The sequence below is a fragment of the Candoia aspera genome, chromosome 6 (genome assembly GCF_035149785.1).
Source record: "Candoia aspera isolate rCanAsp1 chromosome 6, rCanAsp1.hap2, whole genome shotgun sequence".
NCBI classification, from domain to species: Eukaryota; Metazoa; Chordata; class Lepidosauria; order Squamata; family Boidae; genus Candoia; species Candoia aspera.
This window is the reverse complement of record NC_086158.1, coordinates 89,039,137-89,059,795: the sequence shown is the minus strand read 5'-3', so window position 1 is coordinate 89,059,795 and position 20,659 is coordinate 89,039,137. Positions and strand designations below refer to the sequence as shown.

At 39.4% G+C, this 20,659-nt stretch overlaps 1 protein-coding gene across 3 annotated transcripts in view; it reads right to left on the bottom strand.

Moving 5' to 3' along the window:
• Positions 1-2,463: 2,463 nt before the first annotated feature.
• The window catches only part of SEC24C (SEC24 homolog C, COPII coat complex component), a 53,995-nt gene continuing 35,799 nt past the window's right edge, over positions 2,464-20,659 (bottom strand). For all 3 annotated transcript variants that reach the window (XM_063307626.1, XM_063307628.1, XM_063307629.1), the window contains 11 exons: positions 18,591-18,684; positions 17,972-18,088; positions 16,581-16,751; positions 12,274-12,370; positions 11,612-11,757; positions 10,955-11,093; positions 10,531-10,649; positions 5,219-5,398; positions 3,943-4,134; positions 3,558-3,647; positions 2,464-3,313 (listed from right to left, as the gene is read on the bottom strand). In XM_063307626.1, coding sequence (XP_063163696.1) covers positions 3,173-3,313; positions 3,558-3,647; positions 3,943-4,134; positions 5,219-5,398; positions 10,531-10,649; positions 10,955-11,093; positions 11,612-11,757; positions 12,274-12,370; positions 16,581-16,751; positions 17,972-18,088; positions 18,591-18,684 — 1,486 coding nt within the window. In that variant the 3' untranslated portion in view covers positions 2,464-3,172. The remainder of the gene's footprint in view (positions 3,314-3,557; positions 3,648-3,942; positions 4,135-5,218; positions 5,399-10,530; positions 10,650-10,954; positions 11,094-11,611; positions 11,758-12,273; positions 12,371-16,580; positions 16,752-17,971; positions 18,089-18,590; positions 18,685-20,659) is intronic.

Here is a 20,659-nt window from a genome sequence, read left to right as displayed (position 1 = left end):
AAGGCACTTAACAAATGGTAAAAGAATTCATGCCAAAGATGAAATGTGACATTCATCATAGCTGAAATTGTTAGCTACTAAAGCTATTCTTTGCAACATTATATGAGAGATGAAGGCTAGGCTGGAACCTGTTTTTCTACACTACTCATTTGTTCTTCACATGGTTTCAGTTTGCTGTATCGAGGAACACTGAAAGCTCTACGCACTCTTAAATCATGAGCATCTTCTCATACAACAAACAATTTATAATTCCTTCTTTGAGAGTCAGTCTGGGGTATTGATTAAGGCACGAGGCTAGAAACTGGGAGACTGTGAGTTCTAGTCCCACCTTACACACAAAGCCAGCTGGGTGACCTTGGGCCAGTCCCTCTCTCTCAGCCCTAGGAAGGGGGCAATGGCAAACCACTTCTGAAAATCTTGCCAAGAAAACTGCAGAGATTTGTCCAGGCAGTTGCCAGGCGTCAACACTGTTTCAAAGGCACCAAAAAAAAAAAAAAAAAATCATCCTTTATAAAAATGTGGTATGCTTCCAACTAGCCCAGCTTCCTCTCAACCCCACAAGTAATAACAGACAATTAATGCCCACAGTTGTTATCTGGTTTTCTTTTTTAATTTTGTTTTAAATAAAGCGAATCTTTGGAATCCTATCCCTGATCCTTACTTATGTGCCTATTAACATGTTACTGAGGATTCAAGGAAATATAGGTTGGCCTCTTTTCCTGAAATAGAAAGCATGTGGTAGTGAATATTAGGCTTACATGTTCTATTTTTTGTGGCAGTCATGGTTTCGTGCCTACAAGGAGACATTTCAGTACTCTCCACAACTCACTCGATCACTTCTTGGTTGGAAACAACGAAATTACAACTATTAGTTCTTCCATCTCAAACTGAATGATAGTACAAATTGTTTTAAGAAATAAATCTTCCGTTCAGTAGCACAGCCCTGCAAGAATATGCAATAGCACAAAAATAGGAATAGTTTTTAAGGAATTCAATATAATGTATTCTAGACCACAGTATAAAAGTTCAATTTTACAGTGAGATTATCTATAGTCATGAAGAAAGGTAGTTTAGCTTTAAGAGGGAAACAGTGCTTCATTTCAAAATAGTGCTAGCATGTGTTGCCTTTTCATACAATTGCTAACTTTTCTCTAATGAAAAATTAGGTTCATGGATTAGAAAATGAAATGTTTTTGCAGGTAAGGAAAAGTTTATAAGCATCTGATAGAATATTTTCATAGACCATTGCAAATTAGAGTTTATTTGCCGCTGTGGAGCTTGACATAGTCAACCTGCACACCAATTCATTCCCCTCCAAAATACAGGGCTTGGAAAAAAAATCAGTATTTATTTACTAACAATGACATAAAATACATCTTTATATAATTTTTTTTTACAAATTAAAAGATGAATTGAAAAAAGTAAAAGTAGGCTTATTAACTTTTTAAAATTTCAATTCTAGGAATTAGAATTCTGAAAGTTTCATTGTCGACTGTAGCTTTGGGGATCAATGCTGTTTACATGTTTGATAGATTTCTAAATTTTTGATTGGGATAATGTATTTGGCAGAAAGGAGAAGGGCAATCTTAAGCACACCTGAAATGTTTATGAATCTTCTGGAAAAACTCCTTGAGAGCTGATTGCGTACAGTTCTTTGCTACGTGATGAAAGGGAAAGCTGCAATAGAGCAAACAAAATATTTACAATCTCTCTCTCTGTCACACACACACGCGCGTGTGCACACACACACACATTAGATCATGGGATGAGAAACCATACTCCTGGATATTTAATCACTCATGTACATAAAAGTTTCAATTTCAAATGTATTAACTATATTCAGTCTCAACCCACAATTTGCCTAGGCAAGCCCCCTGCTCTCCCCCCACCCCTCCTCAAAATTTCCATGTTGCTAGTCTCTCAATACATCCTGAACACTGCAAGACTAAGTGTAGCCTTTTAAAAAAATATGTAGTCTTCTACAAATTAACAAGCCTTTAGACTGAGTCTTTGAAATGCATATTTCTCTACCAGAATCCTTTTGCCTATTTGAAAATCAGAGTAATGGTTTTCAAAAAACAGACACCAGAAAGATCACCTATAAACTATGTCAACCCTATTCTGAGCTTTAAGACTAAAATTCGCTTATCATGGATATCCTACACTAATGAACCAGTTTGTTATTTTATCAGTGACCAAAATTATCTGGAGCTATTAAGAGTCTGAACATCAGAATACCATGGCATGATTTGAACCTTGCATTATGAGTATTTCTTCCATATGGAGATCTAGGATGCTTCAGTGCTTCTTGGATACAACTCAACCTAACCATCTCCAAGCATATTTCTATGCCACTTTTTGACACCTTAAGACATTACTTTTAAAGGAAAAATCATGGTCAGCTTCTTCAAGACACTTAGTTAAAACCTAGCATGCAAATAGGAAAAAAGAGACAAAACAAGATACTGGCAAAAAGATGCTTCTTTTCTCAAAGGAGTGATGGCAACACCAGTTCATACCAACCAAAGACAGATTTAACTTTTCTAGAGACAGGACCTGCTTGTTTCCATTTCCTTATTTCAAGGCAAATCTGTGTAGCAACACAATTACAGAGTAAAGGCATATCAATTTTTTCCCTAACTCAAAATTTTTTTTAAGGAGGACACCATTCTATAATTTGATTACAGTGCATTGCATTCTCAAATTTTAAGAAGTTACCACCCTATCTGACATCCACCTCCCAGCTGAGTAGGGCCTGCCACCCACGTTTCACTATTTGGCTCTTTTCATACAGACTATCACATACACAAATATTGCAGTCACCATCTAATTTTGGAGAGCGATCACTTTTTCTTCTGATGCAGAATCACATACATGAACTCAAAAGAACTGGGATGTCAGGAGAAAAATGATGTAGATTTCTGCCAAACTTAGTAAGTGACATAGGTTTAAGACCCAGAATCAAACTGTGTTTTCCACCACCCTAAGTAGATGTTTTGACTGTCCATATATCTCTCAAAGATTTTGGGAGATGCTGAAACTTTATGAAGTATATTAAAATTATGGAATTATACAGGTTTTTCTACTGTCCTTCCCAAAGGAGATGGGGTCGCTTATGAGGCAGTCAGTGAACATACAGATGTCAGTGCTGGCATCCAGCATAACTCCAGCTCTAGCTCAGCAACTGACGAATTTCTTTGTGCATGTGACAGAGGAAGTCCACATATGAAGCCCCCCCATTCATGCTCTTGTCTTCCACCAAGAAGTGTTTGAACAGCAGATCTAGTTTGTCTTCCTGCTTCACAATGATAAGCTGAAAGCAAAAGAAAAGAAGGAATATAATTTGCAAATAATCCTTTTGCTACAGTCACATTCTGACAGATTCAGAGAAAGCAATGGAGCAGAATCCATGCTGAGGTTCTGAGTCACCACGATCCCATTTTAGACTACTACTGTTTCTTTTAAGGTATTCAAATCAGACTTGTGTACATTTTGTAATGCACAGGAATCATAAACGCAATAATTTTTTCCCAAGATCATACATAAAAATCAGTTACCTTCATGTAGCGTGATCTTTGAACCTGGAACATATCAATAATGGATCGCACTCTTTTTGAAAAGGGATTGTCCAAAACTGGCAGTGTGCACTGTAACAAAGTTAAATGAATTCTAAGAACATAGGTCATGTCAGTTACATTACACAAATCATATACAAATTGTGAAGACACTCCACAACAAGAAAATTCAGTTGATATAAAAAGGCGAGAAACAGCAGAGCCTTAGTGAAGGCCAATAACATTTCCTCAATATTGCCATTCATTCCCTTGATCACGATCATGCCAAAATGTTGTTATTCATTGAAATAGCTTTAAATGTTATGTTATTATGTAGAAAATTGAGACATCAAAGGTGAGATCTTTTCTTTATCCAATCCTAACTTACCATAGAGCTGTTGATCTGGCTGAATGATGAAACTCCAAAGAGATTCTGGATCAGCCCTTGTTGAACATTTACTCCTACCCACAAAAATATATTCAGGCCATTTTCTAGTAGGTATATGTCACCCTTGGAGAGACGTTCTTCTGAGTTTCTGATTGCTGTTGGTAAGGTGTCACTGTTGAAATCTATTTTGGTCTGTAAGATAGAATGGAAGTTACTATCTCCTATGTATATATAAAACACACACATTTCCCAACAATACTTAACCAGGAATAATCCTTGGCATGTACCAATGGAACTTTTAAAAAATTGTTAAATAATTGTCAGAAGCCCCTTTTAAATTTTAAAAGATATTATAAAAATTAGATAATTAATTGACAATACACTATTCCCATAAATGGGGAGTTCAGGCTGTGGTTCATTTTTTTTTTCCAATCCGTTCAATCGTGTTCAATTCTTGAAGACTGCCTGGACAAGTCCCTGCAGTTTTTTTGGCAAGGTTTTTCAGAAGTGTGCCTAAGGAGGGACTAGAACTCACAGTTTCATGTATCGTTCATGTAGTACTTTCAGAAAAAAGGATGGATAGGAGGATGGAATATGCATTATATGTATCTTTGTTTTTACACTCAACATTCTACACAAATTCAGATGCAAAGCACAAAATGAATATGCAGAATCACATTTGTATATATGTGATAGGGGAGATCTGTAATTCTAATTTTCTTAACTCGGCTCCAACCTACCTCATGACGATACTCTCTAAGGAAATATCATTCAGAACTAAATCATGAGGCATTTGCTTAAATTCATATTATATGCCAATAAAGTATTTATATTTTGGTATAATTATACTACATAGAATGTTTGTGTTTAAAAAAAAAGGATGTTGCTTTATTTCACAGATTGACTCATCCTGCCTACAGACCTTTTGAGCAGAACAAAGTTATAAAGGAATGTTAGCATAAAAAGTGTCTCTTTGTGTACCACGTTTTTCAAATTCTTAATTTCTGGTGCTCTTCTGTGAATCTGTTTATCAAAATCTTGTCTCATATTAATCCTAGATGAGATCTGGTTACCAACTAGGGAAATAGTACATTCTGTCATTTGGCAGATAATTTGAAAGAGAATTTCCCAAAATAACAGAAACAGTAAACAGCAAATTCCCCTCATTGTACCACCTTACCAAACAAAACAATGTTATTCAATTATATTAATTTTTAATTGATTCTCTACTTCAGACTTAGGCAATTAAAACCCATCTATATTTAGAAGCACTCACCAGTGGTAAGAGTCTAGGATAAAAGAAAACATGTGTTTCTGCCACATCCATAGAGCTGATCAGCTGGCGGATGTAGGACCGGTCATCAGTGGTGACCTCTGACCCAGGCTGGAGCACATCACTTTTCAAAACACAGTTCAAATACACAGGAAGAAGTTTCATGCATTCAGGGAGAATCAGCTAAAAGTGACAAGGCAAGAAATTTTTTAAAAATCATTCATGGGGGTAGGAGAAGGACAGCATATTACTTTGTTTTGTACAAATTCAGCACCACCACTTATTTTGGCTTAAATGAGAAAAACAATGTACCTAATAATATTCAATTTAAATCTAGCTCTGCAATTTTTCTAGGACTGCAACTAACTCTTAAGTTTCTAATTAGATACTTGCAGCTGTTACAATAAATGCACCAGTTTAGTTTTGGGGAACACAAAAATTTCTGCTGAAACAGCACAGAACAAGAATCTATTTGCATGGGTACAAAATTAGGAACTGTCTGTCAACTCTGAAAAATTTGGATGGCACAGGAAATAATGTTCCCTAGAAAGTTATTAGCCATCATTAACATGGCCAGTTTAGTGTCTTTATTATTAGCGGTGCCCTGTTTATTCAACTAAGATTAATTAGGACTGAGCAAAGATCCAGACTCAAAGGGCAACATGTGATTCTGAGGACTTGCTGGTGCACATGTAGTACCTGTTAGAAACACTTTAAATCAAACACACATTTTCCCAGGATTGTAGGAGAGCAGTGGAGGGCAGCTACCAGGCCCTAAGAAAAGGTGCATTTCTTTGAGGTGTTCCTGAGAGATGCTACACATGCACCTACTTCATTAGTGATTAGAGATGTAATACAAGGTGGTATGAAAACAAATAATTCCTTTGGGATAATGGGACTTGCTCATATTTTTTGAGTAACTATGATATCTGGGTTGGTAGGAGGATTGAAGATTTTATGCAGCAGCAGAACCAGCTAGGCTGTTGCCTTAAAATCCACCTGGTTCTCTGTTCCTCCTGTTGATGACTTTCCTTTCCTAAGTGTGCATGCACCATTCCTTATATCCACGAGTGCCATTTTTATTACTAAGAATGTCTCTCAGTGCCAAAGGCATTCTTCAAAAATGAGTATGGCAAGAGGCTGCAATGCACTACTTCTTTTTGAGGTATGCTGAGCTGCTCAGAGGGAGAGAAAGGTTAACTAGAAGGCACTGAAGAGCTAAAGGCAGTCTAGATAATGCCCTGAGAATAAAGGGGGGAGAAGGGGTTGGTCGGTAAATGTCTGCATTTGCCTAATTTTTAAAAATCTAGTATATGTGTAGAGAACCAGAGAGATGGCCTCGAAGCAAACATTCAGAATCCGGTATGTAAACAAAAGGGACAAAAGCCTTCTTCTATGCCTTTTGTTAAATGGGATTTCTGTGCTTCCAGGCTACTGATGAGAACTTGCACCTGTGACTGCTCCCAGCCTTTTAAGAGAATACCTTGCCATGTTCGAAATATGCCCACTGCCTCTTTCCTAGTAGTCATATTTAAGGTCTGGATCTGAGTTTCTCTCAAGATAGTTTGGCAGCTATAGCAAGCCATGGCACATTTGTATACATATCGTTCTTTACAACAGAATGAAAACAGAAATTTAATTATTGTACTCTTTTTCAGCACTGTTGGTATGTTTTTCTGATAGGCTTGTAAGGTACTACCATCATTACTAAGTGAGTAGCTTACAATCCTACTATAAATTATCAGGATTGAGACATTCAAAAACTATAAACAAGCAAAGTAAGAATAGCAAAACAGTGGTGCAGAATGGTAGGCGGCAGTACTGCAACTGAAAACTCCCCACGACCCGAGTTCAATCCCAGCGAAAGTTGGATTCTTGGGTGGCCGGCTCAGGTCAGCTCAGCCTTCCATCCTTCTGAGGTCGGTAAAATGAGCACCCAGCTTGCCGGGGAAGGTGACTGCGGAAGGCGTAGCAAACCACCCAGCTCTATAGTCTGCCAAGAAAACGTCGTGAAAGCGGCGTCCCCCCAGAGGGTCAGACATGACTCAGTGCTTGCACAGGGGACCTTTCACCACCACAAAAAGAGATAATAACCTAATAGTCTACTAAGGAGCATTACCATCCACACATAATCCAAAAATTTAAACAGGAAGAATCTATTTATTTCCCCTTTTGTTTCTCAATTTGTTTCCACCTTTGAAAGCCTGCTGGTTTTAACTGCTTTTCTAACTCCTAAAAGGGTGGCGGCTACTTGAATCTGGGGAAATGCTATTTCAGGGATGTGGTGCACAGTTGAGAAGAACCATCTCCAAGGTCCTGTTGACATGTCTTAAGAGAAGGGATTTGGAGTGAGTCCTACAGTTATCCAGGTTGTAAGCCATGAAAGCCTTTAAAGGTGACAACCAGCGCCTCTAATTGCACCCAGAAGCCAAATGGCAACTAGTGCAGCTCCCAAAGTGGACAAAGTAGAGGTGAACTGAAGTGTGTCCAAAATTGCTGCATTCTGGCTGCACTGTGGTGTCTCAGTGGTTTACAAGGTCAGCCCTACATTTGTGCTAATTCGAACAGGCGGTGACTAAGCCATGAGTGACCTTGAAAAGGGCCTCCCAATCTAGATAATGTAATCAGTATTTTATTTTAGACCTCATTCTTCAGCTAAGATTTAAGAAGTTGCTTGGAGAATCAATTAAAAGCCACCTCAAAGATACAACTGTATGTTAGTGTGTGTCTAGCAGTGACTTTTGGCTCCTGGAAATTGATAGCATGACACAAGTTTAATTCTCTTCCAAGGCCATACTTAGCAGTGCTTTCTCAGTAGGATCCAAGTAACACTGCTGGGGCTGGCTAGATGTAACAAAATATACAGGTGTTCTTATACAGTTGTTCAGTAGAGTCTGAGGAATCATTGCAGAGTCTGAAATACTAGCATAGTCTGTTGTTCTAATTTTGTAAAATAATTTGGGGCAGCACTATCTAAATAGCTTGCCCAGCTTTTCTCCTAAAACAGTCCAGTAATTGCCTAAACAAAGTTGTCTAACTAAAGATTTTATCCTGATAAATTATACGAATAAGCAGTTGAAAGTATATCAGAATCCAGATATTTTCTGAAAAGGAGTACTAGCAGTAATGGTATGGGTGGATAATCTTCCAGCATTTGATGTCAAGCCAAGGATTTTCTTAATGGGTGTACACATAGGGACGTGCACCATTCATCCCCCTCCCTCCACCCCTGCCACCATCCTCAAGATCACCAATTTCCCAGGCGATTAAGCAAGATCTCTAGGAGGAAGAGAGAAGCCACTAGTCTTCACCCCCTTCTCAGCTTCGTATTGCTTATTTCCTGGTGATAATGGCAACAGGAAGCTAGCAATCTCAGTACTGCTGCTAGGAGAGAGAAAAGTAGTGCCTCATCTAGCAACTTTGGCCAGGGCCAGGTTTAGCTCTTTCCTGCTACCATGAGCTGTGGGAAACAACTCTGTTGGCTTTTTGGAAAACTCTAAAGACGTGGCTTTGCTGCCACACTTGGGGATCCACTTGTAATGTAGAGCCTGCTCAGTGGTTGTACTGAATGTTATGAATGGTCCATACTAAGCTGCTGATTAAGTTTGTGGGTTTTAACAAGGTTGTTAATAATGGTTTTTAGTATAGTATTTATGTTGTTGTTATTTACATTTTGTTCTTGATGTTTTAAAACTGTGAGCCACCCAGAGTCACATATGTGAGATAGGTGGCTATATAACTTGAATGAATGAATAAACAACAATCTGTTTTCTGATGACCAGCTGCACTTTAGATCAAGGTGTGGGTGGGGTGGGAACTTCACAGGCCTCACCAAAAGCCGCCGTACATTTTGTGTACAGTCCACTTATGAATTATGGGGTGCAGCTGTGGACTAAAACAGTGAAAATATGGTCTTTCAAACCTAGTCTTCCAGTTATGAAAACTTTAACAAAGGAAGAGATTTCCAGTCTTCCTCATTTACTCACATGATCATTTTGGGGGGTGAGGTGCCTTCAGGGCAGTGCTGATTCTTGGTGGACAAGTCCCTGCAGTTTTCTTGGCAAGATTTTGGAAGTGGTTTGCCATTGCCTCCTTCCTAGGGCTGAGAGAGAATGACTGGCCCAAGGTCACCCAGCTGGCTTTGTGCCTAAGGCAGGACTAAAACTCACAGTCTCCTGGTTTTTAGCCTGATGCCTTAACCACGACACTAAACTGGCTCTCATGATCAATACAATACATAATATTCCAACAACAGACAAGCACTTTTAACTACTATGAGAACATCACTTGCATTTCCAGCTACGGGCTTTGGTAATTCCAGCTGTGTGCTTTGGGTATTTCAGAATTGCTGTTTCTATAATTTAATACTTGCATGATGAGTGGACTGTGCAGAAAAACAAGCAGGTATTGGCTGCAAATCAAGCTTTATTAAAAGCCCATCCATATGTAAATAGAGTTTTTTAAATATCTTCGTAACTGGGAATCTGTGGGGTTAAGGTATCGGACTGGCTCTGAAAAGACCTTCAGCCGAGGACTGTCACAACTGGGCCAGTCATTCTCTTTCAGCCCAACTTACCTCCAGGGTTAGAGTTAGGGTTGCGGAGAAAAATTGGGGAAGGGAATGCTGTTTACCCTATCTTGATCTTCCATAGGAAAAATGGAATATAAATATAATAACCAAATGCAATATGATGTGAATACTGTCCAAAGTGTGTGTGTGTTCCATTGCAAGAGAAACCAGAATATTATATGGACTTTTGTTGATTAAACAATGTATACCACTGATGAAATAAAACTAATACAGTAAGTTTTCAAGACAAACATTTTAAAGGTATAGGTAATTAGTAATATAGCATTAATAACATTTGTTCATGGGCCAAGAATCTTAACTATATAGGCAGACTAAGACTGGTGACTAAACTGCCCTTACTTTTTGCTCCTTTTTGCTTTTGCATTATAATAAAGTAGTCAGGATGTTGTTAGAATTAATCAGTATTAACAAAAACAAATACAATTTTTTTGTTTCAAAATGGTTCATGAAATACAGTAAGAATGGTCTGCTATTCTTTTCTGTAGGACCTTTGAGATGTAATTATTATGTATATTTAGGATAGTGCCTATGGTTACTGTATTACTATTGTTTTATCTTTGTAATTTCATTGTATTTTGGTTTTATCTCCTTATAAACCACTGTGAGTCCATCTGATTCAGTAGTATACAAATATAATACATTAATTTACAGCATTTCTAACCACATGTTAATTTCAGTCCCCCAATTTAGGATTAGTATCCTGTCAGCAAGTTACAAGAGTTACCTGTCCAGCAGAAGAAGGGCTAGCACAGTTTTTCCGGTAGCATGCTAAGATCTGGGCACACTGATTGATCAATGTATCTCTTACAGTCTTGACTGGATTATTTAGAACTCCACGATATGCTTCAGGGATAAAAAAAAAAGTCCTTGGTTAGAAAAGCGTTTAGCTAGGCTATTCATCTGTTAAAGGAAAATAATGAACAAGGTGACTGGTTGCTTTCACACTGACATGTACAGCCATAGTGCTCTCTTATCCCTTGAAGTTACATCAGCTTGGAAGGCAAGCTGCCCATTTATTTTCAATTCTATCTGCAGCACTGGGAGAATCCAGGAAGATTTTTTTCCTGCAGCCTGTCATTAAAAGACTTTCTGTGCTCTCAGAAGACCAAGGTTTCCCTTCCAGAAAACAATTACAAGTTGGTCCTTACCAAATTTAGCCAAAAAGTTGATAAGTGTATCTGTCTCACAGTTCCGGTACAGATCAGCCAGCTGTGTGCAGCAATTCAGGGAGAGATTGTGAATACGCAGACGCCTCTGTCCTGCACAACTGGTATATAATACAGCACACTACATGAGAGAGATTTATAAGCAGAGCTATTAAAATGAGCTGTACATCAAACACTTCAGTCAAGTCCTAGTTTCCCATTACTTTCTATGGGTAGTATTTAAATTATTGCTTTTATGAAAAAACACAAAATGCTCCTGGATTGAATTCTCCATCTCTAAGCAAAAACTAGAGCAGATGGGAGGATGACAGTCCTTTTTCTGTGTCCCTGGGTGGCCCAAGATCATACCACTGATTCACAGTGAGCTTTCAATGAGAAACGTTATAAAACTGGTATATCTCAAATATGTTTAAATTATTTGGGGGGGGGCAGAGACACAGAACCAGGAAAAAGAGAGCCTAAGATCTTAAACTTACCCACCGAATGGATTGTTAGCCCCTCACCCCCTGTCCAATAAAGAAAAAGTGTGAATTCTGTCCTAAAGAAAGTTGATTGCCATTAGACTACAGAAAGGAGGAAGATCTCCTCCTCAAGAGCCACTGTCTGCATAACCAGCAGCATTCCTTACACAGGGATTACCTGGAGCAAGGCCCCACTCTCTTCTCTTAACTTGTCATCATGTTTAAATTCCACAGTGATTGTTTTGTCACAGTCCAAGCCTGCTAATTCCACATCTGTTGTATTGCTCATACAGAAAGCTCCAAAGAAGTCTGTTGCTCGAATACCTAAGGGGCAAAAAGATATCCAAGATGAAACCTTTATAGACTGGGTTCACATGTCATCAATGATGTGTCATCAATGGGCTTAGCATGATGGTGAGTTCAGCAATGGCATGTCAGTCCAGGAGGTGAGCAAAGGTGAGGTGCAGGACCATTGCAGGGTAAGTTCAGAAAATCTGGAGCTAAACTTTAGGTATTCCCATTCACTGTAATGGTATGTGAAAATGACCTTGGGAGACAGGAGGATGAGCCACAGCCTGGACAACAGTCTGATAAATGAAATCTGAGTCTGAAGGAGGGGTGGGGGTGGAGAGAGCATCTCAGAAGGGACCCTCCCTAGTTTTCAGGAAAGTAAAAGTAAGGGAAGGGAGAGGTACTTTCAGATTTGCAAAATTCTGTTACTGTAACCCTACAATAAAGGTAATGTTAGTACTCATGGTTGGTGCTTCTCGTCTGGACTACCTAAAAGGGTTGACATTCACTGATTAGATATATGTTATAGATATATAGATAGATGCTCACCTGTGCTAGTACGTACTCTCATAACAGCATCAAACCCCACTTCTTTTTGAACATCTCTACGTAAATCATTCAAGAAGCGCTCCTGATCTGTTTCCACCTAAAATACACAACCAACAAGTTTCATGTGGCTGGTACACAGGTGATTTCTAACAGAGGCTGAACTGCATCCCAGCTAAGACCATTGTCTTGTACCTCTAGTTTATGCAGGATCTGATCTCTAAATCATCTAGAAACTCAGAGAACACACTGCTGTATCATCTGCAATAAACATCATAATCTACAAGTCCAGAACTTTTATTTTTTCACTGCAAGGTACCTAAACCACAGAAATCCACCTAAACAATTCAAAATTATCTTGTCAACATCAACTTCATTGTTTGTTCTTTTTTTTAAAGAATTTTATTAAATTTCAGAAAAAGATAAAAGATACAGAAAAACCAAAAACTACAAAACCCCCCCTAAAAAAGTGTGAAAACACAAGAGAAAATTTTTAAAATAGATTACAAAAAGAAGTGACTTCTGACTTTAAACATCAAGGATATACAGCAATTTTCCATAATCAATCCCTTATTCTATATTAAACCAAGATCACATTATTTCTACAAGTCAACAAGTCATTATTTCTGTAAGTCTACAAGTCATTATAAAAATCACTAAATACCATTGCTCCCTCCCTTTATATTAAAAGAAAAAGTATAAATCACCTAATCAACTTCCCCAACATAATAATTACTTAATTACTCCCTTCCTACTACTATTCTATACATACCTGTCTACTATAATAAGGATCAAAAATAAAAAAGCATGTAAATTGTCTGCCATTATAATTAATACAAGAAACATGAATTAATATTAATTTCTTTTTTAAAAAACCCTAATAATCATAATCTCAATCATTAATGATAAGTAAAGTCATCCAAAGCCAAAAGACCATTCAAATAAATTTTTTGGTCCCTTAGGTAAAGGTAAAGGTTTCCCTTGACGTAAAGTCCAGTCGTGTCCGACTCTAGGGGGCGGTGCTCATCTCCGTTTCTAAGCCTTAGAGCCGGCGTTGTCCGTAGACACTTTTCCGGGTCATGTGGCCAGCATGATGACACGGAACGCCGTTACCTTCCCGCCGAAGCGGTACCTATTGATCTACTCACATTTGCATGTTTTCGAACTGCTAGGTGAGCAGGAGCTGGGACTAGCAACGGGAGCTCACCCTGCCGCGCAGTTTCGAACCGCCGACCTTCCGATCGGCAGCTCAGCGGTTTAACCCGCAGCGCCACCGGGTCCCTTAACCCACTTCAAAATAGACCAAGACATTTACAGCCAGGGCCAGAAATATTGGAACAAGGATAACTGTTTTGGCATTTGGCTTCTATACACCACCACATTGAAGTTGAAAGGAAACACACCCAGATGGGAGCGAAGTCAGGACTTTCAGCTGTAATTCAAGGGGTCTGACAAAAGTGGGGCACTAACCATTCAGGAAGTACAGCCAGTGGCACACACACACACCCATCGTTGGTGGCTCATAAGTAATGGAACAAACCAACATCATTACAAACATAAAGATCGCCTTTAATACTTGGATGAAAATCCTTTGCAGTCAATGACTGCCTGAAGTCTGGAACTCATGGACATGACCAAACGCTGAGTTTCCTCTCAGATGCTTTGCCAGGCCTTTACTGCAGCTGCCTTCAGCTGCTGCTTATTTGTGGGTCTTTCTGCCTTCAGTCTTGTCTTCAGTAAGTGAAAAGCATGCTCTATTGGGCTGAGATCAGGTGAGTGACTTGGCCATTGAAGAACATCCCACTTCTTTGCCTTGAGAGCTTTTGCTGTATGTTTTGGGTCATTATCCATCTGCAATATGAAGCAGCGTCCTATGAGTTTGGCAGCATTTGGCTGAATCTGAGCAGAAAGTATCGCCCTATACACTTCAGAATTCATCCTGCTGCTTGTATCAGCAGTCAGGTCATCAATAAACACCAGTGACCCAGTTCCATCGGCAGCCATACATGCCCATGCCATAACACTGCCTCCACCATGTTTGACAGATGATGTGGTATGCTTTGGATCATGAGCTGTTCCTTTCCTTCTCCATACTTTTCCCTTCCCATCATTCTGGTGCAAGTTAATCTTAGTTTCATCGGTCCAAAGAATCTTATTCCAGAATTGGGCAGGCTTTTTTAGGTGTTTGCTGGCATAGTCTAATCTGGCCTTTCTGTTCTTGAGCGTTACCAGTGGTTTGCACCTTGTTGTGAACCCTCTGTATTTACATTCATAAAGCCGTCTCTTGACTGTAGATGTTGACAATGACATGCCTACCTCCTCAAGAGTGTTCTTGACCTGGCTAGATGTTGTGAAAGGGTTCCTCTTCACCATGAGTAGAATTCTGCTGTCATCCACTTTAGTTGTCTTCCGTGGTCTTCCAGGCCTTTTGCTGTTGCTGAGCTTGCCAGTTAATTCTGTCTTTTTCAGGGTGTTCCAAACTGTTGTATTGGCCACTCCCAATGTTTTTGCTATCTCTCTGATGGGTTTATTTTGTTTTCTCAGCCTAATGATGGCCTCTTTCACTCGTATGGACACCTCTTTGGACCTCATGTTGAGAGTTCCACTGAAAAGCTACCAAATGCAAATGTAACACTCAGAACCACCTCCAGGCCTTTTATCTGTTTGATTGGTCATAGGGTATTCAGGAAACAGGCCACACCTGGCCATGCAGCTGCTTGTCAGCAGTTCGTTCCATTACTTACGAGCCACCAATGATGGGTGTGTGTGTATGCCACTGGCTGTACTTCCTGAATGGTTAGTGCCCCACTTTTGTCAGACACCTTGAATTACAGCTGAAAGTCCTGACTTCGCTCCCATCTGGGTGTGTTTCCTTTCAACTTCAATGTGGTGGTGTACAGAGGCCAAATGCCAAAACAGTTAACCTTGTTCCAATATTTCTGGTCCTGACTGTACATATCCCCACAATAAACACAGAGCTGTTTTCTTAAAGAAGTCAAGCAGCCCAACTACTCCCCTCATCAACACAGACTTCTCTTCAAAAAACCTCCCACACATAGTAACTCCTTCTTTTCTATAACATTCCATCAGAAAGTCAAATTCACTCATGTCTTGCAGCTCAATTTCTCCCTTTAAGTTCTTCAGTTCAGCATTGTCAATTTCATCCTGGATTTCAACAGAAGCCCTAATCTCACTCTTAGGAGAGACATTTCCATCGCTGTTAGATTCTTTAGTTCCATCCACAACATCCCCAATGAGATGGCACATTTTAGACCACATATTTTCCACAATGCTCTGAATGTCTTGCATAACAACTTGGCAGGAATCAGAAAAAAATCTGCTTAATATCTGCTTTAATATCTCGGTGAAAGTCAGAGAAAGCCTGGTTAAGATCCTCCATGTCTGAGGCAGTGAGTTAGGGCGCCCCCAGATACTTAACTGGCAGAAGTGAAAGGTGATGGAAAAATTCTGAACTGAGTTAAGGTACGATCACAGACAGTTCCCAGAGAAAATAGCGGCAGGAAAGTAAAAGTTCAGAAGGGTAGATTCAACGTGTAGGAAAAATACAAAAATCTTCAAAATTAGCATAAAAATAACAACAGGGAGACGATAACATACTCTCAGCCCTCCTTAGTATTGGATGGAAAGCAAAATCCAAAGCTTAAAAAAAAATTTTTTTAAATCAATCACAAAAATAATAAGCACCAAGAGAGATCATTTCTCCTTAATGTAGAAAGCCTCTCTTAGGGTAGAGATACCTCAAAATAAATAAAAACATACATACATACATACATAAATAGGGTGCTTTAGAAATGGGGTGACTGGACTTAATGTCCCTTCAAGGCTGCAGCGCAGCTTGGAAATGGTGATATCTCAGCCTCCTGGTGACATCTTACCCATCTATCGCAGACACTGTTTATGATCTCCTGCTGCAACTCGCCGTTCAGAGGACAAATGGGTCGATTCTGAGTGTTTTCCTTTGTCTGGAAAAACACTCCTAGGCTTCAGGAGGAACCAGCCTGAGCCCGAAAAAACTGCCACGATGCCAGTTTTGCCCACGGAGCTCACAGGCACAGTTGATCAGTCCACCATGTTCCCACCAGAAATCCAGATCTTCATTGTTCTTTACTTTTTAAACTTACGCAGAAGCCAAGTGTATACTGATCTCCTACTAAGCTACCCTGAGCTAGTACTAGTAAAACTGCCTCCTGAAATGGTTTTATTTCTTCTGCCCTTTCTCCTTTGAGACTATCATGGTAGTACTAAAATAATATAAAATGAACAGATGTTAAAGCCAAGACAAATCATACCTGGAAATAGGTGTATTTATAAAGGGAGCCACCTGTCTGATACGGAACAACCCCCAAGGTAGCCACATCCAGATACTGATTTGGGAAAAGGAAAAGGTCCACACAGCATCCTTGGGCCACACAATCCTTGGCCAGGTTGTTGTAGAAGCTTGTCTGAGGCTGAAACAAAGTCTAGAGAGGAAAAAAAGGGAGGCAGAGAGGTCAGAAAAGAGGATAAACATTGAACACTGCTGAAAATCCAAGCTTAAATTATCCCTGTATCTCCTCTGTCCTAAGGTAAAGGTAAAGGTTTCCCTTGACGTAAAGTCCAGTCGAATCCGACTCTAGGGGGCGGTGCTCATCTCCGTTTCTAAGCCTTGGAGCCGGCGTTGTCATAGACACTTCCGGGTCATGTGGCCAGCATGACGACTCGGAACGCCGTTACCTTCCCGCCGAAGCGGTACCTATTGATCTACTCACATTTGCATGTTTTCGAACTGCTAGGTGAGCAGGAGCTGGGATTAACAACGGGAGCTCACCCCGCCGCGCGGTTTCGAACCGCCGACCTTCCGATCGACAGCTCAGCGGTTTAACCCGCAGCGCCACCGCGTCCCTCCCTCTGTCCTAAACATGAGAGCAAAAAACCAACCAGTAGTATATTATTTCCAGTCTTCCAGTATGTCTCATATTTTAATATTGCCATGTTTGTTGGTTGAACTATAGATTTAAATATAATACCAGAATCTGCAAATCACAAGAACTTGCATCGATAATCTCACAAATCATTTTTAGAAGTTTCTTAAGAAAACCTTGCAAAAGGATTTAATTTTTTCTTTGTTCCAAGATTTTGGTTTCTTTAATGGAAAGGAAGCCACAATTATCTGCAATAACAAAAGGTTAGAATTCTATATTTTTCTGAAAAGGTTTAGGTAGAATGATTTCTAGGCAAAAAAGTGGGAAAGAAAGGTTAGGATGGAGATACCATCAAAATACTAATTTATTCTTTGTTGTAATCCTACCTGGCCTGTCCTTTCAGAAAAAATGTAATTTAAAAACAGAGTAGTGAAATCCAAATAAAACACTATGTTTCAAACTGTGTCATTTTGATTTACTAAGCTCAGTCTTGGGCAACTAGATTAATTGCTTAAAGAACAATAAAGGAGAAAGTGATTGGAAAAAAAAGGAGCCAAATGAGCTTTTAAAGAGAACTCAACCTGATATTCAAATGATTGCAAATCAAAACAAAGTCTGTATGTATTTGCTATGAAAATTAAGGCCTTTAGAAATTCTTCTCAAATGTTCTTCAGAGCAATCAGTTTCATTTTATGGGTGGTACTACTGCAGCAGCACAGACACTGAAGTGTGTCTTCAGAATGTTTACATTATAATTCTGTTGGCATGTGATCCATTACCTTTTCTTTATCGGTATTCATCAGTTTCTTGTCATCTCTGTTCTTCAGCTTCCCTGGGGCCTCTGCTATAGGCAGTGATGTGTGAAATATGAAGAGCTTGCCAGCACACTCTGCAGCCTGTAAACAAACATGGAAGAGTCCTTGAAATGACAAAATGAGACATTTGGTTCTTAGATCCTTACAGACCACCTTCTGCACTCAATTATTTACACTAAAATATAAAGGACTCTTCTATGAAAAGCAAAGTAGCTCCTCATCCTTTCAAGTGACTGATCTTTTACAACAGGCACTTACATACTGATCTTATTCCCAATATGCTGCAAAAAAAAAAAAATCCAGACGTCATCAACTTTTTTGAAGTGTTTACCTCATCCATATTGCTCAAGATCCTCTGCGTTCATATTACAGATTTTTCTATTTGTTAAATGCTTTCTAGGATGATATAACATTCTATATGGTTCAGTAACTACATAATACTGTAATAAATTGGTCACAGCTCCAGGCGGGATTCAGTGCTTGATATACAGTGCTGCTGTCTTGAGGATTACAGAATACTTAAAAAAGGAAGAGATTAAGAAAAAGCAAGTCAATTTAAGGTGCTGAGGAACATAAAACCAACCTTTAGAGCTTCCATGCCGGCCTGAATCACTGGAGCAAACACTGTTTCCGTTTCTCTTGTATCAGCAAACATTTCTGGGATCTGATCCAACAGGCTGCAGAATGATGAAAACGAAAGTCAAAGGGTGTGCAGAGCTCAAAAAGTTCGTTCTAATCCATGAGCACTGATGCTTCAGAGATTTCAAGCTAATTTTATTTTATACATTTAGAGCTTCTGGGGGGGGAAATTACTTCTGGAGTAGCTGAACTTTATTTTATTTTTTCTATCTGCTTCATTTTGCTCTAAATTAAGGCTACTGCTTCAGTATTTAAATTTGCACCCCCAGTCTATCAAAAAACTAGGTACTATAAAGCAAGCTCGGCAACAATCAATCGTGGAAACATTTAAACAAATTCAGACTGTATAAGCAGGAACTGATCAAAAGCAGCAACTCTTTCCCATGACTGCTCTCTTCGCTCTCTTAATCTAGATCAGAACTTCCCTCCTGTTCCAAGTCAGGGATTATTTTACTTTTGATGATGTGGTGATATTGAAGATGCCTCTAATTTTGAAAATAAATTCATTTGTATTTCTCTCAATCAACTCCAGCTTCACGTTGACAGAGTAGCCACTTTTTCTGTAGTGATACTGAGTTAGAAGTTTTATCTGATAGTCTTTGGGTCTATTGTGATAACCAGTGAAACGGCCCACTTCATTTATTGAAAATGCTTCTATCCCTTCTTGCTACTTCAGCTGAAAGCAACTGATTCAAAACATTCAGAAGTTCAGAAAATGAGAGCAACAGCAGCAGCAGCAAAAACAGTCATACTGCCAGCAAAAACAGACTGGGGGTGTAACCAGCAAACATATTTGAGTGCTGAAGCTGCTTCCTCTTGCAAGATGATGCTGTTAAGGTAATGCATGCTATATGCCAGCAAATTTGGAAAACACAAGAATGGCCATCAGACTGGAAAAAACTCAACTCATATCCCCATACCAAAAAAGGGAAACACTAAAGAATGTTCAAACTATCGAACAGTGGCACTCATTTCACATGCCAGTAAGGTAATGCTCAAGATCCTGCAAGGTAGACTTCAGCAGTTCATGGAGCGAGAATTGCCAGATGTACAAGCTGGCTTTAGAAAAGGCAGAGGAACTAGAGACCAAATTGCCAATATCCGCTGGATAATGGAAAAAGCCAGGGAGTTTCAGAAAAACATCTATTTCTGTTTTATTGACTATTCTAAAGCCTTTGACTGTGTGGACCATAACAAATTGTGGCAAGTTCTTAGCGGTATGGGGATACCAAGTCATCTTGTCTGCCTCCTGAAGAATCTGTATAACGACCAAGTAGCAACAGTAAGAACAGACCACGGAACAACGGACTCGTTTAAGATTGGGAAAGGAGTACGGCAGGGCTGTATACTCTCACCCTACCTATTCAACTTGTATGCAGAACACATCATGCGACAAGCTGGCCTTGAGGAATCCAAGGCTGGAGTTAAAATCTCTGGAAGAAACATTAACAATCTCAGATATGCAGACGATACCACTTTGATGGCTGAAAGTGAAGAGGAACTGAGGAGCCTTATGATGAAGATGAAAGAAGAAAGTGCAAAAGCTGGCTTGCAGCTAAACCTCAAAAAAACCAAGATTATGGCAACCCACTTGATTGATAACTGGCAAATAGAGGGAGAAAATGTAGAAGCAGTGAAAGACTTTGTATTCCTAGGTGCAAAGATTACTGCAGATGCTGACTGCAGTCAGGAAATCAGAAGACGCTTAATCCTTGGGAGAAGAGCAATGACAAATCTCGATAAAATAGTTAAGAGCAGAGACATCACACTGACAACAAAGGCCCGCATAGTTAAAGCAATGGTGTTCCCTGTAGTAACATATGGCTGCGAGAGCTGGACCATAAGGAAGGCTGAGCGAAGGAAGATCGATGCTTTTGAACTGTGGTGTTGGAGGAAAATTCTGAGAGTGCCTTGGACTGCCAGAAGATCAAACCAGTCCATCCTCCAGGAAATAAAGCCAGACTGCTCACTTGAGGGAATGATATTAAAGGCAAAACTGAAATACTTTGGCCA